This window comes from Amblyraja radiata, chromosome 26 (assembly GCF_010909765.2).
Source record: "Amblyraja radiata isolate CabotCenter1 chromosome 26, sAmbRad1.1.pri, whole genome shotgun sequence".
Taxonomy (NCBI): domain Eukaryota; kingdom Metazoa; phylum Chordata; class Chondrichthyes; order Rajiformes; family Rajidae; genus Amblyraja; species Amblyraja radiata.
Genome location: NC_045981.1, coordinates 28,621,335 through 28,647,240, shown reverse-complemented (window position 1 = coordinate 28,647,240; position 25,906 = coordinate 28,621,335). Strand labels below are relative to the sequence as shown.

Below are 25,906 nucleotides of genomic sequence, written 5' to 3'. Positions count from 1 at the left end.
AGGATCAAAGCTAGGTCTTGTGCTGTGTTCATCTATTGTGCGTCCTTTAGAACCAAGACAAAAGTATCAAGGGATGGCTTAGGTGATTCTTAAAACATTGAAACACAATTGTTACACTTGTCATAAATAAAACAATCAAGGTAATGAGGATACTACAATATTTAATGAAATTCATTTTAAAACACAATTTTAGTTCAAGAGGTTGCACCTTGAGAATGTATCATTAGAAATTCTCAGACTGGTATGAATGCATTTAAGAAATCACAGAAAACAAGACAAAAATAAAAACAGACATTGCAAGGAGACTCAGATCTCTCCCGCGGTTAAGGCTAGGATGTTATATTAGAATAAAATATTGGGGCTGAAATCATGCAGGCCAGTAATACACAAATGAAGAGAAGATGCATGTTGGCAGAACAGGTTTGTTAGTGGTGGCCACGTGTGTGGCTGGAAACAGCATCTGCACTTTCCATGTACAATGGAGAAACCCTTCTCGGTATCGGTCATAACACAGTCTGCTCGCATGGCCATAAAGTTAATGAATACAACAGTTAAACACCGACTTTACATAACCAGCAGAAAGCCTTTATCACACAAGTCTTTCACATACACAAGCTTTTACCCCACCCCCCCCCCCCCACCACCCTTTTTACCCATGCTGCATTCAGTGATCCCATATTAACCAGAGCTGCTTACAGGAAGGTCAAAAATATGTCCACAATAATTAACACCGCAGTATCCCTCGTTTTGATTTCCTGTAATGAGAGGGTAGTTACAAACAAAAGCCAAAGCATATGTGCAAAAATGTTCACTTACACTGAAATATTCATGAACTTCTGTGTGTTCAGAGGGGCTCAAATATTAAATATTTATCCAAAACAAATTGTTTAAAATGTCAGCATGATAAATGGCAATGCAGACATCGATAGATAATTGTCAGTGTGATGTGAGGGGGCAGAGAACAATGCTCAGAATCACTGTCCCACAGTACTGGACAGTCCCAACATTGGCAGTTAACATGTAAGGAGCAACTGATGAGGGATCGCACTGCCTGTCAGTGAAGGAGTAGACAGAGTCTGAAGCAAATCCCTGCAAACAATCCACAGCTTCACATTACAAATCAGAAAGTTAAGTTCACAAAGATGAAATGACCCATTAATACTGTTTCCACAATGGAAGAAGAAATTTGGCAACCACTGCACTGAGTTGGATAAAACTACCAAAAGTGGGGATACTGCAGCTGAAAACAAAATGGAGTCCACTCATGAAGACAGTCACATTGCCTCACATAAAAATCCAACACATTGCTAAGAGAGTAATTACTGACTTCAGGACTTGACGCTCAAGGCTAGCTGTTCCGACAAGAGGCGACAAGAAAACTCTTTCCTGCAGTCTCATTCCACACAGGACCACGATTTGGATAAAGTACCAGCAGATTGCGTTGCCATGAAGGTATGGTTCTTGAACAGCCTCTCTCTAGAAGACGGTGCACTTCTTTCGACGCTTTTTCACGGGTGGTGGACACAGCACGGCACGAATCGCTTCATCGAAGACCGTCTTTAGACCCCGCTGCGTGAGAGCGGAGCATTCCAGGTACTTCACAGCACCTACAGGCGAGAAACACGGCTGAACATACCAACCAGCGATCACCCCCCCCCCCCCCCCCCACACTTGCACTATCCTGGACAATTTACAATGTTACCAAAGCCAATTAACCTACAAATCTGTACATCATTGGAATGAGGGAGGGAGGAAACTAGAGCACCCGGAGAAAACCCACGTGGTCACAGGGAGATCATACAAACTCCGTACAGACAGCTGCCGTAGTCAGGATCGAACCAGAGTCTCTGGCGCTGTATGGCAGTAACTCTACCGCTGCACCACCGGGCTGCCCTCTAGCAGCTGTCCAAACTCACTGTGCCAGTTATTCGTTAACCAGTCCTATTGATCAGTTTCCAGGTGGGAAGGTCATGTACAAACAAGTCACAATACATTACAGTCCTTCCAACCCTCAGAGCAGATACTAGTGATTTTATTAAAGTTTTGTTTTTTTGTTTGCTTTTGATTGATTGAAAAATACAGTAGGGCAATCGGCCCTTCGGCCGACTGAATTCATGCTGACCATTGATCACCAGTTGACATTAGTTCTGTTTTACCACTTTTGCATCCACTCCCAGCAATTTAGAGGTCAATTAACCTACAAACCCGCACATCTTTGGGACTTGGGAGGAAACCCACCTTAGGAGACAAATAAGGAGAGAAGGGAAATGTGAAGCCGGGTGGAGGGATATAGGTGGGAGAGGTGTGGGTTAGTGGGTGAAGTAGGTATGTATCTGGGTAGGGCACAGGGAAGAGCGGGGGGGGGGGGGGGGGTTATAGTTGGAAAACTCAATGCTCATAGTGTTGCAAGCTTTTTTCAACGGAGTATAAATAAATAAATAAATGTTTGAAATGCCAAAATGATAACTTCTGCCAAGTGTTTACTTTAAATTCTGAACAAGTTTGGACACACGGTAGATGGGGTGCGAGCAAAAATCACCAGGAGTAAATGCTGAATTTATTATTGAAGCAATGACCAATAAAGCACATCAACGCCTCTACTTCCAGAGATGGTTTAGGAAGTTCAGCATAACTCCCCAAACAACAGCATCAACTTCCACAGATGCTCCGCAGAAAGCATTTTATCAGGATGCATCACAGCTTGGTTTAGGAACAGCTCCGTCCAAGACCGCAGGAAATTGCAGACAATTGTGGACGCAGCCCAGACCATCACACAGACCAACCTCCCTTTCCATTGACTCTGATCTACACTTCACACTGCCTTGGCAAGGCCACCAGCATAATCAATGACGAGTCTCACCCAGGTCAATCTCTAACCTCCCTTCTCCTATCAGGCAAGATGTACAGAAATGTGAACACACAGAGCCCCATATTCAGGGACAGTTTCTTCCCAGCCGTTATCAGGCAACTGCACTATTCTATCAACAACGAGAGAGCAGTCCCAAGCTACTAGCTACTTCATTGGAGATCCTCAGACTATTTTTAATTGCACTTTATCTTGCAGTAAACTTTATTCCCTTTATCATATATCTGTACACAATGGATGGCTTGATTGTAATCATGTATAATCTTTCCGCAGATTTGTTAGTGCACAACAAAAGCTTTTTACTGTACCTCGGTACACGTAACAATAAACTAAACTACAATGGTGAAGTGATTCGGCTGGTAGCGTCACTGCTTGGGTCTTTACAGGTGATGTCAAACGATTCATTTCATCTAAAGGCCTTTCACACACAGAGGCTGATGCTCAAAAGGCGGTGGTGAGAGTATTATTTGGTTTAGGTGGGGGAGGGTGAATTTAATGAGGGCAGTAGCTGACACTAACAAGAAACACAAAGTCGCTGGGTTCTGGCAGCCTCTCCCAGGGGGTTTGGATGTGGAAGATTTCTTCACTTTCTCACGAACTGACAATAAAAGCCAACACTGCACGGAGCAGAATGGAGGGCGCACGGCATTCTCCCAGCCGCTGCAACAAAGGCTTCTTTCAGCCTGACAGACCTCCTCCAGCAGAAAGCACAGTCCTTATACGCACGGCAGGAACCCAATACTAGTCATTATAGGCAACGATACATCCCTGATAATTAATTGCAAAAGATCGTTTACACAAATAAGAATGCGGGTTATTTCACTGCCTCACCTTTTCTTTCTCGACTCAACAGTCACGTGGCCAGGTATTCTAGTCCCTTACTGACTTACCTTTGTCTGTCACATATGTATTGGACAAACAAAGAACTGCAGAAGCTGCTTTATACCAAAGGTAGACACAAAGTGCTGGAGTAACTCAGTGGCTCAGGCAGCATCTCTGGAGAAAAAGCTGGGTGACGTTTCAGGTCGGGATCCTTCTTCAGACTTGCGTATTGACATCTGACGTACATATTGGAGCTAGGTGGCTTTGCACCAACTCAAGACAATCTTAACTATCGTCTTTGCAATCAATGGACTGAGCCAGAGTACAATGTGCCAACACTAATATTTAGTGCTAGACTGGGCAAGGATATCCTGCTGTGACCATGTGGTCACAGATTACTGTCAGCAGTCAATATTGCAGCCCTGTTGGTAAAATCAACAGCTTGCCAGCCTGGTGCTCCCTGCCGATCACCAACCCCTCACACTCACACCCTACGACGTATACGTGGCACTGAGTAGGACTAATGCACGTAAGGCTGCTGGCACTGACGGCATCCCGGGCGCGTGCTCAGGGCCTGTGCTGCGCAGCTGACAGACGTCTGGACTGACATCTTCAACCTGTCACTTGCCCAAGCAGTTGTCCCCACGTGCCTTAAAGCCACCTCCATCGTGCCAGTGCCAAAACACTCCACTGCGGCAAGCCTCAACGACTTCCGCCCAGTTGCACTTACCCCCATCATCACCAAGTGCTTCGAGAGGCTGGTCCTGACACACCTCAAAAGCTGCCTACCCCCCACACTGGATCCCTATCAGTTTGCCTACCGCAAGAACAGGAGTACGGAGGATGCCATCTCAACGCCACTTCACTCCGCCCTCTCCCACCTCGACAACAGAGACACTTACGTAAGAATGCTGTTCATCGATTACAGCTCAGCATTCAACACCATTATACCCTCTAAACTGATCACCAAACTCGGTAACCTGGGCATCGATCCCTCCCTCTGCAACTGGATACTGGACTTTCTAACCAACAGACCACAGTCTGTTAGGTTAGACAAGCACACCTCTTCAACCCTCACCCTGAACACCGGCGTTCCACAGGGCTGTGTGCTGAGCCCCCTCCTCTACTCCCTCTTCACCGATGACTGCACACCTGTACATGGTACTAACACCATCATCAAGTATGCAGATGATTAAACGGTGATTGGCCTCATCAGCAACAACGATGAGTCGGCCTACAGGGAGGAGGTCCAGCACTTAGCAGCATGGTGCGCTGACAACAACCTGGCCCTTAACTCCAAGTAGACCAAGGAGCTCATTGTAGACTTCAGGAAGTCCAGGGGCGGCACGCACACCCCCATCCACATTAACGGGACGGAGGTGGAACGTGTTTCTAGCTTCAGGTTCCTGGGTGTTAACATCTCCGATGACCTCTCTTGGACCCACAATACCTCAACTCTGATCAAGAAGGCTCACCAGCGTCTCTTCTTCCTGAAGAGACTGAAGAAGGTCCATCTGTCTCCTCAGATCCTGGTGAACTTCTACCGCTGCACCATCGAGAGCATCCTTACCAACTGTATCACAGTATGGTATGGCAACTGCTCTGTCTCCGACCGGAAGGCATTGCAGAGGGTGGTGAAAATTGCCCAATGCATCACCGGTTCCTCGCTCCCCTCCATTGAGTCTGTCCAAAGCAAGCGTTGTCTGCGGAGGGCGCTCAGCATCGCCAAGGACTGCTCTCACCCCAACCATGGACTGTTTACCCTCCTACCATCCGGGAGGCGCTACAGGTCTCTCCGTTGCCGGACCAGCAGGTCCAGGAACAGCTTCTTCCCGGCGGCTGTCACTCTACTCAACAACGTACCTCGGTGACTGCCAATCACCCCCCCCCCCCGGACACTCCTCCCACAGGAAAAACAATATGTCTGTATATATGCTAATGTAAATATTTATTCAAATCATATGCTATGTCGCTCTTCCAGGGAGATGCTAAATGCATTTAGTTGTCTCTGTACTATACACGGACAATGACAATTAAAGTTGAATCTGAATCTGAACCTGGTGGAACAGCACATACATTTCCTTCCCATCACTGAGTCTGGATCGAACCTGGTCTCTGGCGCTGTGAGGCAGAAACTCTACCCGCTGCACCACTGTGCCACCCATTGTGTGGCTGCCACCTGCATCTACTTGGTAAATGGGGCAGAATCTGGCCATCTTAATGCTGCCGTTTGCATTGAGATCATTTACTGTGAGCTGTGACACGTAAGGCCATTTCACTGTGGCTCCCACAGTAGTGGTACAGCTCCTGACTTTTGTTAATTCTTGCTTAGCTGGAAGTTAGAGCGTTGCATCCGATCGCCTAAGCTGCAGGACAGTCGCGCAACAAAAGAACCGCAGTCTTGCATCCAAGTGCGTTGCAGGAAAACAAAACCCCATGTGCAAGCTGAGAAAACAGCAATTGGCACAGCAGCTCAGTGGAACGTTAATGTACAGAAACACTTCAGCAACAAACCATTCCCTCTGGGTCTCGCCTCAATAATAAACACTAAATGGGTTCAAGATTATCAACATTTTTTAAAAATTTGAATTATTTTATTATGGCTACATTTCTAAATATTAAAAATTGTTATTAAACTGGAATTTTTGATGCAGGAGACTGCAGGTCACACACTGTTCTTCATGAGCTGGCCAAGGTCTGGAAGAGTAGAGGGTTTCTTTTAATCAAATCTTTTGATCCAGTTGAGTGGAAGAACGGTGTGTTTATTACAAATACCACCCACCTGTCAAGGCTTTCAAGATATTTTGTTTGACAGGGGAACAGAATTACCATTTCAATGTGGCCAGTGCATTGACCCAATGTGGCCAGTAGATTGTGTCAGTGTGGCCAGTGTATTGTCACAATGTGGCCAGTGCATTGACCCAATGTGGCCAGTAGATTGTGTCAATGTGGTCAGTGTATTGTCACAATGTGACCAGTGCATTGACCCAATGTGGCCAGTAGATTGTGTCAATGTGGCCACTAGATTGTGTCAGTGTGGCCAGTGTAGTGTCACAATGTGACCAGTGTATTGACCCAATGTGGCCACTAGATTGTGTCAGTGTGGCCAGTGTAGTGTCACAATGTGACCAGTGTATTGACACAATGTGGCCACTAGATTGTGTCAGTGTGGCCAGTGTGGTGTCACAATGTGACCAGTGTATTGACCCAATGTGGCCACTAGATTGTGTCAGTGTGGCCAGTGTAGTGTCACAATGTGACCAGTGTATTGACACAATGTGGCCACTAGATTGTGTCAGTGTGGCCAGTGTAGTGTCACAATGTGACCAGTGTATTGACATAATGAGGTTACTACATTATCCCAAGGTGTGTGTTGAACTGGCAACCCACAACTCTTGGGGCCCCCAGCACCACTTACCAATCTCCCTGGCCATGGCCAGCCCCTGTGGGTACGTAATGGGGGCCAGCTTTTTATCCCGCAGCCGCTCAATGGTGTCCTTGTCATCTCGCAGATCCAGCTTTGTTCCCACCAGGATTATCGGCGTGTTGGGACAGTGATGTCGGACCTCTGGGTACCACTGCGGGCAAGTTCACAGAAACCAATTATTTGAAGGACAGACATTTCAAACACATTTCCAATTCTGGGCTTTCACATAAGCAACTCAATCTAATTACTATTTTGTTGCAAATATCAACGTTGTGCTTTATGGAGTCACTCATGGAGAATACACCAAGATCTGACAGGGTGGCACGTTGGAAGAGCCGCTGCATCATAGCGCCAGATATCCAGGTTCGACCCTGACCTCGGCTGCTGTCTGTGTGCTTTGCCAGATGTCAAGGTCAAGACAGTTGGTCTTTACCGGTTACCGGTTGACCAATCCCTCAACCGGCAACATCTCGGTTCCAGACTTCAACCAACATTACAATGGTAGGGATAAAAGGTTTTCCCTTCCCGAAGGAGGAGGAAATCTGTGCTACCAATCAACTGAGCACCATCTTGGTCAAGACATCATGGATAAGCACTGGGAGGATGCAGTGAACCCTTGTTTTAACAGTCTTTTTTAATGGATTTTGGTTGTAGCGGACAGACTTACCGACATCTGCTGACACCAGACCCAGCCCACACTGCTTCCAGGTCACGCCTGCTGCCGCTACCACCGACACTTCCCTGCACTCCGGTTGCCCGCGGCCCACAACCGTTGATGCCGCCAATCCTCCACCTCTCTCCCGGCCACCAGCAGGCTTGGGCCGTCTACTAACAAGGACCAGTATCGGACTGAGAGTCCAAAGTATGCGTGATCCGAAACGTCACCTATCCGTATTCGAGAGAGAGATGCTGGCTGACCTGCTGAGTTGCTCCAGCTCTTTGTGTCCTTTTGTGTATTAACCAGCAACTCCAGTTGTTTGTTTCCACTACTTTTAGTTTAGTTTAGAGATGCAGCGCGGAAATAGGCCCTTCGGCCCACCGAGTCCGCGCCGACCAGTGATCCCCGCATATTAACACTATCCTAGACACTAGGGACAATTTAAACATACACCAAGCCAATTAACCTACAAACCTGTAGGTCTTTGGAGTGTGGGAGGAAACCGAAGATCTCAGAGAAAACCCACACAGGTCACGGGGAGAACGTACAAACTCCGTGCAAACAGCACCCGCAGTCCTGATCAGACCCAGGTCTCCTGCTCTGCAAGGCAGCAACTCTACCGCTGCACCACCATGCCGCCCTTATACAATGATAATCCCTTATCGGTGATCGTGGACAATCGACAATAAACGGACACCATTTGCTCCATGAACAGTTTCCCTCCGCAAGTGTTGAAAACCTAAAAATATTAACCCTGCACTGCCAGCCATAAACTGCCGCAAAGAGTGTAGTTGAGAATTAGTGAAGAGAACAAGGTTTGTGTAGCTCCCTACCACCGCCACCCGCAACATCCCTGGAGTCCAGGCCAGCCTGAATAGACCGTGTACCAGCAGAGATATCTCTTGTGGGTACACAAAAATGCTGGAGAAACTCAGCATCTATGGAGCGAAGGAAATAGGTAAAGTTTCGGGCCGAAACGTTGCCTATTTCCTTCGCTCCATAGATGCTGCTGCACCCGCTGAGTTTCTCCAGCATTTTTGTCTACCTTCGATTTTCCAGCACCTGCAGTTCCTTCTTAAAAACAACGAGATATCTCTTGTGCTAGCTTTGTCTGAGTTTAGTTTAGAGATACAGCATGGAAACAGGACCTTTGGTCCTTCCATCCACGTTTACCATCCGTTCACACTAGTCTGATGTTATCCCACTTTTGCATCCACTGCCTAAACATTCGGGACAATTTTCAACAGCCAACTAAGCTACAAACCTACACGTGTTTGGGATGTGGAAGGAATCCGGAGCACCCGGAGGAAACCCACGTGCACACAGGGAGAATGTGCAAACTCCACAAGGACAGCACCCGAGGTCTGGATCAAACCCGGGTCTCTGGCGCTGTGAGGCAGCAGCTCTACCCGCTGCACCACTGTGCAGACCTAACAATTCCAAAAGCGAATATTACCTTTGCTCTGACGTTTTCAAAGGACGCTGGACTCACGAGTGAAAAGCAGATCAAAAATACATCCTGTGTAAATGTAGAGAAGGAACTGGTTACTTGCGGCCCTGTCACCATGACCCAGACGTTTACACAACTTGTTATTAATGAAATTGACACAAGGTGACATGGTTATCACAGATTAAAGACATTCTTTTAAATAAGGACAGGGGTGCGGAAGCAGGTGTGAAACTAATTACATCTATGCCATCCCAGGATGTGATTGGGTAACTGCAAGATACATTAAAGTTAAGAGAAGAGACTGTGGAACCATCGAATGCAGAGACAGACAGACAGACACACACACACACACACACACACACAAATTCTTGGAATGACAGAAATGACGTACACACAATATATGGATCTGCAAAAGATTTGTGATAAATCAATAAATGCTTACATGTGTGTGTAGAATTACTGCGGGCGGGGGGGGGGGGGGGGGAGGGAAGGGAAGAAGGGCCTGGAGTGTCCTTTATTCTGTAAATGAGTGCATTTTATAGTGGTCTTTAAGAATTTGAGAAGTGCGGATGTTGACGTCTCCTTCAGGGAGATGGCTAATTAGGGTTCATAAACTACATTTTGTAAAGACAGCAGACAGTGTCATTTAGAATCCCTGGATCATACAGCATGGAAACAGGCCCTTTGGCCCAACTCATTTATGCTGGCCCCTATGCTCCATCTAAGCATTTGCCCACTAGTGGCTCATATCCCTCTAAACTTTTCCTATCCACATGCCTGTCCCAAGTGTCTTAAAAGATATATTATTGTACATGCCTCAACTACCTCCTCTGACAGTTCCCCACCACCCTTTCTCCCCCCCCCCCCCCCCCCCTTTCTCCCCCCCCCCCCCTCTCTCCCCCCCCCCCCCTCTCTCCCCCCCCCCCCCCTCTCCCCGGTATGCCCCAACAAGACACACCTGTCTCTCCCTCCCCCTCCCATTCCACCTACATTCTATCCACTAGCCTCACAATTCACAACTCCTCACCGTTTTGTCTCACAACTTCTTCACCGTTTCATCTCTGGCCTTTGTCCGACCATCAAAAAAAACTCCCCTCACCTGTAGCTACCTGTTACCTGCCAGGCTTTGTCCTGCCCCATCTCTCTTCAAGCTTTCTCTCCCCCCCCCCCCCCACAATCAGTTTGAAGAAGGGCCCTGGCCCATAACGTCACTTTCTCCAGAGAGATGCTGCCTGACCCAGCACTTTGTGCCTTCCTCTGACAGCTCGTTCCATATACCCATCACTCTCTGTGTGAAAAAGTTGCCCCTCAGCTTCCTATTACATCTTGTACCCTCTCACCTTAAACCCTTGTCCACTGCTTCTTGGTTCCCCCACCCTGGGTAAATGGCTGTGCGTTCAACCTATCACTTCCCCTCATTTGGATAGTAAAGGAGGATTAGCAATTTATAAAGTCCAACGTAAGGAATGAATCTCAGCAATAGAATGTAAAGTGCGTTACAAACAAAGCCAGCATACCGTTTGTGGATAAGAGAGAGGTCGCAGTCGATCATAGTCCTCCTGACCTGCTGTGTCCCACAGTCCCAGATTCACCGGTTTCCCATCGACCATTACATTCGCCGAATAGTTGTCAAATCTACAAAATTAAAGCATTAGAATTGAAAGCAGGGACAGTGTAGGCACCACGGAGACAGAGCACTGGACTGGATACTTACACTGTTGGGATGTACTCGCCAGGGAATGCATTGGTGGTGTAGCTGATGAGGAGACATGTCTTACCTACAGCCCTGCAAAACAGCAAAGATACAACATTTCAAGACTTAAGTTATAGGAGCAGAATTAGGCCATTCAGCCCATAAAGTCTACTCTACCATTCAATCTTGGCTGATCTATCTTTCCCTCTCAACCTCATTCCCTTGCCTCCTCCCCATAACCCCTGACACCCGTATTAATCAAGAATCTCTCAATCTCTGTCTTAAAAATATCCATAGATAGCATCCACAGCCTTCTGTGGCAATGAATTCCACAGATTCACCACTCTCTGACTAAAGAAATTCCCCATCTCCTTTCTAAAGGTACGTCCTTTTATTTGGAGGCTGACCTCTGGTCCTAGACTCTCCCAATAGTAGGAACATCCCTCTGGTCCGGGACCAATAATTGCAAACAGTTAAAAATTCATTCGAACTATCTTTAATCGGCCTTTAACCTGCACGATATATGCTATACTCTTTATTCTTTATCTCTACACTGTGGACGGCTTGATTGTATTCATGTATAGTCTTCTTTGGATAGTACACAAACAAAAGCTTTTCATTGTGCCTTGGCACACAGGACGATAATAAACTCAACTAATCAAACATACAGGCTGATAATTCAGAAAGAAGGAACTGCAGATGCTGGTTTACACAAGGACAACGTGCTGCAGTAACTCAGCGAGTCAGGCAGTATTTCTGGTGAACATTAGGTGATGTTTCGGGTGGAGACCCTTCTGATAAGTCATCTTCCACATATAGTAACCCATCACATCTATGACCAACATCAACTCATTCTGTTTCTTCAGAGACTGCTCTCTGATAGCTGCTTAGAGAGTCATATAACACGGAAACAGTGTCCCATATAACCATATAACAATTACAGCACGGAAACAGGCCATCTCGACCCTTCTAGTCCGTGCCGAACACATAATCTCCCCTAGTCCCATATACCTGCGCTCAGACCATAACCCTCCATTCCTTTCCCATCCATATAACTATCCAATTTATTTTTAAATGATAAAAACGAACCTGCCTCCACCACCTTCACTGGAAGCTCATTCCACACAGCTACCACTCTCTGAGTAAAGAAGTTCCCCCTCATGTTACCCCTAAATTTCAGTCCCTTAATTCTCAAGTCATGTCCCACCTGCCCATAGCTCTCTAAACCTTTCCTATCCATGTACCTGTACAAATGAACATCTGTCCCTGTTCTGTGTGCTTGACTGCTCAAATTTAAAAGCTACATTTCCAGTTTGCATTTTGTACATAAACTACAGATAATTCTGTTGATCATTTACTTTATTATTAATATGCAACCTGAATTTCCCCTGCACTATCCCAATGACGCAAGGATTAGTTGCACTGAGAGTTCAGATTTCCAACACCTGTGAATTCCGTAAAAGTATGTCTGATCATTGAAAATCAAGCTGAATGTAATTTACGATCAACTGCATTCCAAGCCTAAGCAAGTCAACGCATTTTGGAAATTAGTAATCAGTCAAATCAACTGCATGAAATGGCAGGGCGGTGAAGAAGGCGTTTGGCACGCTGGCCTTCATTGGGAAGGGTGTGGAGTACAAAAGGTGGGATATCAGGATGCAGCTGTACAAGGCCACACTTGGGAGTACTAAATGCAGTTCTGGTCACCCAGCTACAGGAAGGATGTCATTATATTGGAATGGATGCAGAAGAGACTTATTGGGATGTTGCCTGGGCTTGAGTTATATGGATCAGTCTGGAGAAGGGTTTCAACCTGAAACATCACCTGTCCACATTCTCCAGAGATGCTGCCTGAGTTACTCCAGCACCTTTTTTTTCTAAACCAGCATCTGCAGTTCCTTATTTCTATTTCTAAGTTATAGGGAGATGTTGGATGGATTGGGACTAATTTCTTTGGAGCGCGGAAGGCTGAGGGGTGACCTTATTGAGGTGCACAAGATCATGAGTGACATGGATAAAGTGAACACTCACAGTTTTTTCCCCCAGTGTAGAGGATTCTAAAACTAGCAAACAAAGGTGAGAGGAGAGAGGTGTAAGAGAGACCTCTGGGACTACCTTTGGAGTAGTCGATTTCTGGAATGAGCTACCAGTGAAGGCTAAATAGCCACTATAATTATGACTTTTGAAAGAAATTTGGACAGATATATGGAAAGGAAGAGCAGAGGGCTATGAGCCAAATGTATGCAAAAGGGACTAGCCCAGTAATCTGGATGGCATGGACAAAGTGGGCCGAAGGGCTTGTTTCCATGCTGTACAGCTCTATGACTCTCAATGTTGAAGCTTTGTATGATCGTTTTTACAAGACCCAGAGCAGTCCACAGTAGCAGATTACATTCTAGTCCTGCTCAAACTCTAAAGATAAAAGGCCCCATGAATCCATGAATTCATAAATATTGTTTGGGACATTCAGACATGAAGGTCTAGAAATGGTGACCAAAATAAAAACTATGCAGATGTTGTATATCTGAAATCAAAGCAGAAAATGCTGACCATATCTTCATTGGCATAAACAGTTAATACTATTGGTGGGACATCTTGAATGGAATGACCAAACTGTCAAACATGACGGCACCCGTTTAAGGTTTAGGTTTCTTGATTAGGTTTCTGAAGAAGGGTTTCGACCCGAAACGTTGCCTATTTCCTTCGCTCCATAGATGCTGCCTCACCCGCTGGGTTTCTCCAGCATTTTTGTCTACCTTTGATTTTCCAGCATCTGCAGTTCCTTCTTTAACATAAGCTTTAAGTTTATTACAATTGTCACGTGTACTGAGGTACAGTGAAAAGCTTTGTTTTGCATGCTATCCAAACCGGTCAGTCCAATCATGTTAAACTCAAGTGCAATAGGTAGAGCCAAGGGGAAGATACAGAGTGCAGAAAAAAAATTCTCAGTATTGTAGCGCCTCAGTTCCTTTAGTTTGTGCCGGGCAGCAGAGGGGCAGGTTTTATTTACGTGTTATGGTCATGGGAGTTGATCACTCATCCCTCTCCCCCAAAGAGGGTTATGGCAAACTCAATATTGGTCAGTGAGCATCAGCATCAGTGTCATCTAGACACAAACTATCTTCTTGCTCTACGCACACACACGCACACACACCCCGACCAACACGTGCATTTCTCTAGGTCAGTACACGGAAGCTAAGTAGGACTGAGATCAAGAGTCAAGCGTATTCAATTGTCATATGTGGTGGCAATGGAACAATTAAATTCATACTTGAAGCAACTTAATAGTCCTATAAATGCAATAACAAACAAATATACAAACATTTATGGATTAATCATCGGTAATACTAGATAACCAGACCATAATAATGAAAACTGAAGCCTGTACTGCAACCACAGACCACAGAAGATCATATTTGCTGAGGTTAGTGTTGTGCAGTGGTTGCTGGGAAGAAGCTGGTGTTGAACCTGCAGGTCAGGCTCCTTGTACCTTCTTCCTGATGGTAGCAGCGAGTTGGGAACGTGACTGGGGTGTCGACCGCTGTTGGTGGACAATGCTCAAATGTACACCCTCTCTGTATTCAAGGGAGACTGAACAACACCAAGTTCCCATCCTCTGCTGAATCAGCAGCCATGGAGACTCGAGCCCTTATCCCCCTCATGCCCAGTGAGGATCACAATCAATTAGTGCTCAATTTCTGACAATGTTCAAGATTAATAACCAAGGGAACTGCATGAATTGCTGCAAACTCACACCACCCATGGATCAATAAATGCAGAACACTTTCATCTCACCCTATTGGCTAGGTTTCACACCACATCATCAGGGTTAAAGGGCAATATTCCAATCCATTCCTCTACTTCAATTCCAATTCGAAGAAAAGAACTAAAGACTGATTAAGAAGCAGGTGCTATGTTGTAGATTCTGTAAAATGGCAACTCCTCTAACACTGCCTGCAATTAAATAATATTCACCCGATATCGATAACACAGCAACCACTGGTTTATTAGCATTCTTACCATTCTAAGGATGCTATTGCAAAAATAAACGGTAGACAACAGCTACCAGCTCATGTAGGGTCTGGTCAAGTTAGGAGGAAGGTGTACAGCTCAGTCCGGAACAGAACATAAATTCCAGCAAACTGGCAGCAGAATTAACAATGCAAATTGGATCTCCCCCCCCCACCCACAATCCAGCCCCATGATTTTATATTTCTGCAAGAATCCACTGCACACAGATCTTCCTCCCCTCCAGCACCAGAGTATCATGAAATGTCACTGCATCATTCCTGTTTCTGTGAGATAATTGGCTCGCAAATATATACATAAATAGATGGAATAAAAATAAACTCCTGCATATTCTTTTGTCTTTCAGAATATTACTGGGTAAATGCAGCATGCGGGTCACCAGAGATGGGGGATTTGTTGATAGCTTTTGAAGCATAAAACAGATCATTGCTTTAATGATCAATGGGTAATACACCATCAGAATGTGATCGTATATTGCTGTTATTAAAATCAAGCAATTTAAAGGAAATAACAATAAAAATGCAATTTTTAAAAGGAATCGCCCCTCTACTACTTCTAAATGTTGCAAGAAATCCATACTAGATGGAATTGCTTAAATGACAGCTCTATCCCATAACTGTAACATAAAATTTAAGAATTTGGCATGGAGGCACAGTGGACATAAGAAGCAGGCTTCATTATTGTTGTTGAGTGGTCAGGTAATTTTGTAAAGATGGCCAAATCTTCACATCAAATTCCTAAACAAAAATTGTTGCCAAAGAGATCCTGTCATCTTTATATCCCAGTAAGAAAGACAATACATTTCGATATGTCCTGTAAATTCATTCTGCAGTTCTATTCATTTCACAGAAAAATTCTACAAAGACCTCAATTACAACATCTTAAATAACCTGCCCGTCATATAGGAATTTAACAACCCAAACCCCCAACAATGTGAAACATCAGCCACTTAAACGTTGCCTAGTAACCACAAGCCCTGATTCTTTGTCGGGAAGCTGCATGCTGCCCTGGTTTGTGTGGACGACACATCTCCGGCTGTGGGGCTATCTCTCCACACCGCTCATTGGCTGTCGATGATGTCATGACAAAGCAGGAAACCTGCAGACAAAACTAAAACACATTTCCCAGCTTCATCGCCAAGCCCACTGCAGTAGGCAATAAAAATTCCCTTTGAATTTGTTCTCCTAGCAAGGCATCATTTTAAACTGTACATCCCAAGCAAGACATTTTCCTCCATCGAGCTAATGTGACACAAATATATTTCACGAGCTATTATGCACAGATAATTCTCAATTTGAACTCGAACATTTTATAGAGACATTCTTATTTTACTAACGCTGGGCTTTGTATGAGGCATACATAGAAATTCTCTCTGCATCAGCCCAGGCACTTGACGTTAGCAAGGCATTGAATCAAATGGCCATCACATCTCAGACACCAATTCTCCACAAACAACATCACCAGTTGATGATCAGAAGCACAGATCCTGACTGAATCTCTCTCTGAATTCTATACCACCCTTGTTGCCAGCATCTAACCTCGTGTCTTCCCAGGCACGTTTATCATTTAAACAGCTACCCATTCACCTTGCTAAGCACATGAAACATAATATCTCAGGACGCCTATTATTTACACCATTGACCCTCTCAATGAATTGAAATGGAATGCAAATTGTGTGTCATTTAGTCTCCACATAATCCTTTTCTCTTCAATGTGAAGTGGTGGCCGATATAATTGCTGGTTTACACTGACACAATGAAGAGTAACCCCACACAGTAGTTACATCGAGGACAATTCCCCGCCCAGAGGTATGGTCAGTTGTGTGTTGCCCAGTAGTGTCGGCACGACTGATTGGTGAGGTGGCTGCGAATCAACAGATCATTTTTTCAGCTCGATTCTCGATTGCTGCAGGAAATGTGGCAACAGTGAATACAGCACAGATGGTTTGATGAGGAATAAACCAAGCAAGCAATAGCTGGAAGGGTGGTGAAGCACACATGCAGATTTAGACGAACAAGTCGGCTATAAATCATGGCAACCCACGGGTAATATTGCTATCTAAGGTTGTGGAGGAACCCAGTTTGCTTGTATCCATGCCGGATTTAGTTTACAACAACCCCTCCTGGCCCGGCCAAGGATATAGGAGGCAAACTGTACAATATAGCTCCATTTAGCACAGAGCTGATTGCAGTAAGGCAGAAACCGTGATTCCGATCTCAGATTACTCAGATGGCAGGCCAGCGAACTGCAGAGATAAGGCAGCCACTAATTAAATTGGATAGAAATTCAATTTTTGAATCACGTACATGACATGTTGACATCTGCGGGAGACAGACCCCATCACACAGGGTCCAACACATGCCGTCCCTTTGTTGCGAGTCAGTACAAGGCTTGCCCGGACATTCCACAAACGCCACAGGAAGACTTTAGGGTACAAGGCAGTGAGCAGAGGCCAGTGATCCATCAGAGTAGAACATCAAGTGCTGGAGTAACTCAACAGGTCAGGCAGCATTGGCGGAGGACTTGGATAGGCGACGTTTCGGGTTAGAACCTATCTGCACTGATTGTAATAGCGGGGTGAAGAGAAATCTCTATCCCGACTGCAACCAGTTCGTTTCTTCTCCCCCCCCTATAATCAGTCTGAAGAAGGGTTCCGATCCAAAATGTTGCCTATCCATGTCACACAGAGAGTGGTGAATCTCTGGAACTCTCTGCCATAGAAGGTAGTTGAGGCCAGTTCATTGGCTATATTTAAGAGGGAGTTAGATGTGGTTAAAGGGATCATGGGGTATGGAGAGAAGGCAGGTACAGGATACTGAGTTGGATGATCAGCCATGATCATATTGAATGGCGGTGCAGGCTCAAAGGGCCGAATGGCCTACTCCTGCACCTATTTTCTATGTTTCTATGTCCTGCACAGATGCTGCCTGACCTGCTGAGAGCTACTCCAGTACTTGGCGTTCTGTTCAAGATTCTAGCAACTGCAGTTCCTTGTATCTCTAAATGTTCCATCAGACTGGAAGGAGATTGGTCCCAAAGGTTAGGTTAACTAGTATGTGCTTTTATTGATGCAAATAACTTATGTTGGAATATAGAGGAAAGTTTTGAAACCACTGTGGCATCAAATGTGGAAAGGTGGCAAATAATGAGATGAAACCAACCAACAAGGACAAAAGATAGACTGACAACTCTGCATACAAGTAACGGATGAAACTTGGTACTGAGAAGTGCACGGTGATGTATTTTGACAAAGGGCATAGAAGGCTGGAGGATGGATTTAATGACAGTTCTGAAGAACACAAATGCATTCATGTGCAGTGCACTTTGAAAGAGGCACAACATACGGTCAGGCAAGCGCCTCCGCTGTCACGCTGCGAAAACAGAGAGGATGAGGCGGAGTTTCTTTCCACAGGCCATCAAGACTGAAAACTCTGATCTCACCAGGGCATAAATACTGTGTCTTCTTTTTTTAATGTAAATATTGGCTCCGTTCTGTTCTGTTGTTTTGCACTATCCCGCAAGCATTGCCACATTCATTTCACTGTACATCTTGTATGTGTATGTGACAAATAAAATTGACTTGACTTGACTTGATGTTATTGGGAAAACACTTGGACCATGTGCTTCTTTGTTAGAGGAAGTGCGTACAATAATAAGGAAGATATAGGCATCATATAAATCTCTCACTGGGTCTCATCGAGAGTACTGCATCCATTTTGCGTTAACACGCATTAAGATGGTTCTCGAGAGGTTCCAGAGGCAGCAGAATGAGGGATTGGAACCAAAGGTTTAGATTAAGGAAGCTGGATTTGTCTTGGTTTTCAAAAAGGTTGTGGGGAGAAATAATAAAGGTGGTCAGATGTATGGCAGGTTTAGATAAAATGTGCATAGAGAAAGTGTTCCCTTTAGCCGATGATACAAAAATACAAGGCTATAGCCAAATGGTAATGGTTGCGTTGTGGGGAGAAAGGCAATGAGCAGTGATTACTGGAAACCAGACACACGGAACTGCAGATGCTGGTTTACAATAAAAAAACTCAGTGGGTAGGGCAGCATCCCTGGAGAACATGGATATGCGATGTTTCAGTTTGGGACCCTTCTTCAGATAGGAACCTGAAATGAGCAGCAATATCAGACACCTGTAGTCTTCGAGAGAGGCAGAGGCATACTCGTTAGTTTCCTCCCACATCCCAAAGCCGTGCGGGGTTTGTAGGTTAATTAGCCTCTGTAAATTGCCCGTAATGTGTAGGGAGTGGATGAGAAAGTGGGAGAACGTAAAATTAGTGTGGACGGGTGAGCAATGGTTGGCGTGAACTTGGTGGGCCAAAGGGTCTGTTTCCATGGTGTTTCTCTAAGAACCAGTCTGACCTCATTGAGTCGAATAGTATTTACAACATGACGGGCTATTTGATTGGAAATTCTTCTTATTCTCTACATGTTTATAAATTCTCCAGCAAGGTGGGTGTCTTCCATTGACTTCAGCGAACCTGCAGGTATAATATTGATAGTGCCACAAAATCACAGCCAGCACCTTCTGTCCAAAACTGTTCATACCCGTTGGACCATTCATCCAGCCAACAGCGAAAGCCTCAGACTGACCAAGTTCAAAGTTCAGTTGTGTAATCTGGCAAATCAAACAAGCGTCCACAAACGTTCAGGGTGTGCAGGTTACACACTCAGCACGATGAACATAGAAATCCTACTGACATCAACAGGAGAATTTTTCCACAATACCTACTTGCGCAGAAACAAGTAACTGCAAGCGCTTATTTACAAAAGAAGACTCAAGGTACAAAGGTAACTTAGCAGGTCCCTCAGCATCTCAGGAGAACATGGATAGGTGACGTTTCGAGTTGTGACCATCAGTCTGAAGAAGGGTCCTGACTCGAATTGTCACCTATCCATATTCCCCAGAGATGTTGCCTGACCTGCTGAGTTACTCCAGCACTTATGCAGATGTGTATTTGATAATAATGTATGAGATGCATACAGTTGATAAATTCCAATGACTTTTCTAACTTAAACATCCCTTTGCCTACTTCCCTTCAATATTTGGCAGACCCACTGCTCACATTACAGCTTCTATTTCACACTCCCCGCACTTCCAGTGATGCCCTAGCCTCAGTACAGTGGCTGGTTGTTGTTGTACCATCATGGTGTACTTCCCAAAGATCTACTAACTGACAGGGCAATGAGCCGTGGAATTTGGAAATGTTCACTGACTGTGGAACATGTCCTGTTTGTATCTCGACATAAAGATGCTTACAAGATATTTACAATTTCTGTCTTGTAAAATTTACATATTACTCGTCGGTTTGCAATATTGTTTAATGCAGTGTGGTGCTTCTGGGTGGAGTCGACATAGAATGCCACGTTACATTACAGGAGTCACCTCCCGTCAGATACTCAAAATGACACGGGTGCAGCTTAAATCAGAATCACTGGACTAACACAGCATTCCAGTGCATGGCAGAAAATATGTACAACACACTCATTAGAGATTATATTCTATACATGACAGAACACATGTACTTACCATGTACAATACTAGGAAATAAGGATCTGAAATGGATTACAAGTCTTATCATTTTACAACACTGGATTAAATGCTTCCTCAAACTTTCACCATGTGGAGTACGAACGACATATCATCGAACAGAATATTTTAAATTTATTTTGAATGTATAGGCTACGGGTAGTGTCTGTATGGAGTTTGTACGTTCTCCCTGTGACTATGTGGGGTTTCTCCAGGTGCTCCAGTTTGCTTCCACACTCCAAAAACATGCAGGTTTGTAGGTTAATTGGCTTTGGTAAAAATTGTAAATTGTCCCTAGTGTGTACAATAGTGTTAATATAAAGGGTGATTTCTTTGTCGACACAGACTCGGTGTGCCGAAGGACCTGTATCTCTAAACTAAATTAAATTAGAAAAAATTGTTTCTTTGTACCATATCCAATGTCGTGATGTCTAATATGTAATACTCAACTGTGCAATGAGAGTGCAAAGTTGTCATCACAGCTGGACGCTATTTCTGGAACAAGTCCAAGATGCACGTGCATTGGCCCCTACAGGACCTGCTCCTTTGCTACAGTTTTACAACCAGCAGCCACAGCAATAAGCATTCTTATGACTCATTCATCCATTTCTTGCTGTACCGACCAACATCGGCAAACTTCTCTATGTTTGGGCAGCACAATGGCGCAGCAATAGAGTTGATGCTTTACAGTGTCAGAGACACGGGTTTCCACAAACGTGCCGATTTGTAGTTTAATTGGCTTCTGTAATTTGTCCCCAGTGTGTAGGATAGAGCTGGTATACAGGTCGGCATGGACTCGGTGGGCCGAAGTGCCCGTTTCCGCTCTTTATCTCTAAACTAAACTAAGTGAGGGGCATGATGTACATCAGTGATGGCAGTCATGTTTCAAGTATTGGTTGCTAAAACTCTCCACAAGGAGTGGGATTGCAGGAAGTTGGACTTTTTAAAATATTATTCATTCTTGCAGAGGGTTGTTGCGAGAGTGAGATGTCAGGAGTAATATTTGACCCATTGCAAGAAAGAGGGCAAGCAAGCTGAAGTCAATGTCTAACATGAAGTGATAGAAACTGGTGGCCAATAAAACATTAGTTCACAAACTGTATCGCAACAGGAATAATAACAAATGCACAACCTTGCTGGATAGTGCAAGGTACGCTTAAAATAAAACTTGCGGTTTCTGAAACACCAAATGGACTGACATCTGTCAGAACGTGCATAAAATAAAACAATACCTTAACTCAAGTTTGTCAGTCCTTCCCTGTACTGCCCAGACCAACAGATTACACGTGTTGGCAACTTGTTTGGCGACAACTTGTTGGGAGATGCACACAATTTCAATAAACAGTTTGAAAAAGGTTCCCCACCCGAAACATTACCTATCCATGTTCTCCGGAGATGCTGCCTAACCTGCTGAGTTACTCCAGCACTTTGTCTCTTTTTCTTCCAATACCGTTGAAAGCCATCTACGCCACCACCACTGATCTCAACACAAGAAGTTTCTGAAAAATTACTACTGTGCTTTGTGTGGATATTTTACAATCCTTTCCAAGACTTAAGACATGCCTCCAACCAAACACAACTTAAGCCGGAATTCAGTCCGATCTCATACCACAAACGCAGATGTCCAAATGCATAAAATGAATCATTTGTACATTATGATGCGATATTATAAAAGAAAATGACCTACTTTCTGAAAATCCAGTCATTGTTCACTGTGTATTCTCCTTTCAAAGCAAAACCCAACAGCATACATTTAGCAGCAAATAATTTGCGGAATACAAGAAGTCTTTACCAGCCCTCTGGTCTCCAAGGTTCGACAGGCTACAATTACCCTGCCAGAAGCTCAACGACTGAAGGCTGCGGGAACAAGCAAGTGATCACCCATAATCATAGGTTTCGTCATCCACCTCTGTTCTAGGCGAATCCTGAAATTTCCATGGCTCCCTGCAACATCCACAAACCCAATTCTTTGTATGTTTTTTTTTTCCCCCCATCTGTTGTCTGGTTTGGTTGGTGGAAGGTATCCCTGTTTTGGCTTTCCAGACTAATGTTGGAGATCGTACTGCTTTGGTTTGAAGCGGGCAGTGGCTGTATTCAAACACTGACAGAACAATCTAATCAAACGCATGATGGACAGATAACGCTGGAGTAACTCAGCGGGTCGGGCAGCATGTCTGTAAAAATGGAATAGGCGACGTTTCGGATTGAGACTCCTCTTCATACGGAGAGTAAGTGGAGAGGGAAAATAGAGGCATCCAGAGATGCTGCCAGGCTCACTGAGTTACTCCAGCATTTTTTGTCATCTTCAGTGTAAACCAGCATCTAGTTCCTTCTTATCCATCTAATCAGATGCCCTTGTTCCCATTGCTGTTCACAACACCTTGCCCGGCACAAATGCCAGCCAGCTACATTCAGCTACAGAACAAAAGTTGCTGAATTTTTTTTAATGAACACATCGTTCATTCACTTTAAATGAAATAAGGCATAATAAATTCCTGTATCCTTGTCTCCACGTAAACCGTTCCAGTTGACGGCCTGGTGAAATGAGATTAGCATGGCAGTCATTCCACCCAGCAAATGAAAATTAAATCTGAAGATTTATATTCAGAAATCTTAAGAACTTTGAAATTTTTCAATGTTTTGTACATTTTATGCCGATGATTCGCTTCTTTTAAAAAATAAAAATCATTGTCGATGTTGTTTGCATAATGAACACTCACTCCGTGTTGACCATAATTTCCTGAACTATCTACCAGCCAAGCTGTGCTTAATGTACCAACAATACTCTAACTGCCATCCAGCGGTACGAGGCAAGGATACAATTGAGGACTCTGCCCAGAGACCTGCCCATGACCACAGCATCTCATCAGTGCAGAGTAACCTGGTGCAGCATCCAGTGTGAAACACACAACACCTTGATCACACTGGCATCGGCCGACTGGGCAGTGGGTGCTCCCCGAGTTCTCAGATAAGCTGGTCCGGCACAGAGAGGTATGCCAGTATCATATCACCAGCCATCTTGTCAGTAGAGCTCTCTGCTGCCTGTGCCTTGTGTACCCAGCCTCCCAGCAGCCAGCTCTGCCCATTGTGCATCCATTACACCCACCAGCAATCACTCACTTGTTCATTATGCGGCCGAGAGGAATGCATTTTTCTGTTCCACAATAAAACTTTCGTTCTGTTTATCCATTTTCCCATTTTAACCCCCTCTCTCCCTTCTTTAACATATATATTATATATATATATATATCTCGGCTGTCGTCAGTGGGAGGTTTGCCCCATTTATATGAGCTGATGAATAAACCGCGGTGTGTGGGGAGGGAGAGGGGAGTGGGAAGGGAGTAGGAGTGAGCGAGGTTAGATGTCCGGGCGAGAGCCCCCCATCGCCCCGAGGGACGGAGGGAAACTCCCTCTCTGTTGAGAGATACACGACCTCATGCAGAAATTAAATAAACATACACCCAGTCGCTTCTCAATCACACCTCTCCAGCCAAATGCAGCGAACCTCCATCCCTGCAATAAATATTTTTACACAACAAAACGCGGCGCTGGGCTGATTCTCCCGGTGCATTGATTCAGACACTTGAGCCCCATCGGGGCGGCTTCACTTACCCGTCCCCCACCACCACGCACTTGATGGCTTGCATTGGGAGAGATTTGCAGCGAATGCCTCTCCTGTAGATCAAGTTGAGAGGTTTTTTTTCAGGGGAAAGGAAACGAGGGATGGGGAGTCTACGGCCGCGGGTGGCGAGCTTTCCCTGCACCAGGCTCCGAGGCTACACTGTATCTGCTGCAGAGAGATGTAGCGAGGTTGCCGAGCGCCGCTTCGGCAATCTCCGGCGGAGCTACGAAAATCACCGAGCGGGTGGGCGGGCCGGCGCCTCCCCCCGAGATGCGGAACGGGGACAAACCCGCCCCCCCCCCCCCCGGAGGGAGTTCCCTGAAACCAGGCTACATCGTGACCTTTGCAATTGCAAAACCGAGGCGCTGCAAATACAAAGTGATGAAGAGTGAGATGCTGGGATTATTCAGCGGGTCAGGCAGCGTCTGTGTAGAAACAATGGCAACTCATGGAATGCTGCAGCTTTACAGACTGTCTGAGGTCTCAAGGTTCCTGGACACATGTGGAGACAGATGCAAGGGCCAGGGCAGAGTCCTATTATTTTATTTTTTATTTTATTATCGTTAAAACCATTAGTGGTGCTGGTTTCCAGCGGGCACGGTGTCAGACGCACCACACATATCTGTCCTCCATGCAACTGGCAAGCTCCTCTTTTGTCTCTACACATGTGTCTTCCATCAACGTCTTCAGCATCGTCTTGATTGGCCGACCCGGGTCACGTCTTCCATGGGCGGGTTCCTACAGCACAGAAACAGGCCCTTCGGCTCAACTCCCTGCTGACCAAAAATGCTGTGGGCAAGTTGGGCCGAATGACCTGGTGTTTTCACTCTGTATGACTCTATGAAAGCTGGTCCCCTTTGCCTGCGTTTGGCCCGTGTCCCTCCATGTCCTCACCCATATCCACCTATCACTTGCCAAGCCTTGTCCTGACCTACCTTTTTTTCCCCCCAGCTCTTTCCCCTACCCCATTTAATCTGAAGAAGGGTCCCGGCCCGATAAGCCATCAATCCTGCACCTCATCTCCAACAATGCTGCAGTCTGTACCTTCCACAGGATTACTGCAACAACTCATCAAGACTCCTCAGCTAGCACCATCCAAATGTACACCCTCTAGATTCAGATTCAGATTCAACTTTAATTGTCATTGTCCGTGTACAGTACAGAGACAACGAAATGCATTTAGCATCTCCCTGGAAGAGCGACATAGCATATGATTTGAATAAATATTTACATTAGCATATATACAGACATAGTGTTTTTCCTGTGGGAGGAGTGTCCGGGGGGGGGGGGGGGTGGGGGGGTGATTGGCAGTCACCGAGGTACGTTGTTGAGTAGAGTGACAGCCGCCGGGAAGAAGCTGTTCCTGGACCTGCTGGTCCGGCAACGGAGAGACCTGTAGCGCCTCCCGGATGGTAGGAGGGTAGGAGGGTAAACAGTCCATGGTTGGGGTGAGAGCAGTCCTTGGCGATGCTGAGCGCCCTCCGCAGACAACGCTTGCTTTGGACAGACTCAATGGAGCGAGGAACCAGTGATGCGTTGGGCAATTTTCACCACCCTCTGCAATGCCTTCCGGTCGGAGACAGAGCAGTTGCCATACCATACTGTGATACAGTTGGTAAGGATGCTCTCGATGGTGCAGCGATAGAAGTTCACCAGGATCTGAGGAGACAGATGGACCTTCTTCAGTCTCCTCAGGAAGAAGAGACGCTGGTGAGCCTTCTTGATCAGAGTTGAGGTATTGTGGGTCCAAGAGAGGTCATCGGAGATGTTAACACCCAGGAACCTGAAGCTAGAAACACGTTC

The 25,906-nt window shown here is 45.4% G+C and overlaps 2 protein-coding genes across 2 annotated transcripts in view; one reads left to right on the top strand and one right to left on the bottom strand.

Annotated features, from left to right (window-relative positions):
* The window catches only part of dcxr (dicarbonyl and L-xylulose reductase), a 32,297-nt gene extending 15,701 nt beyond the window's left edge, over nt 1-16,596 (top strand). The window contains exon 9 of the mRNA XM_033044567.1: nt 15,292-16,596. The gene's annotated coding sequence lies outside the window, so the exon portion shown is untranslated. The remainder of the gene's footprint in view (nt 1-15,291) is intronic.
* Nucleotides 145-24,336, bottom strand: rac3 (Rac family small GTPase 3). The gene is made up of 6 exons (XM_033044569.1): nt 24,094-24,336; nt 10,938-11,009; nt 10,741-10,858; nt 9,230-9,292; nt 7,107-7,266; nt 145-1,607 (listed from the first exon to the last, which is right to left on the bottom strand). The coding sequence occupies exons 1-6, from the start codon at nt 24,126-24,128 to the stop codon at nt 1,477-1,479; spliced, it is 579 nt and encodes a 192-aa protein (XP_032900460.1). The 5' UTR covers nt 24,129-24,336; the 3' UTR covers nt 145-1,476.
* Between the last annotated feature and the right edge of the window lie 1,570 nt (nt 24,337-25,906).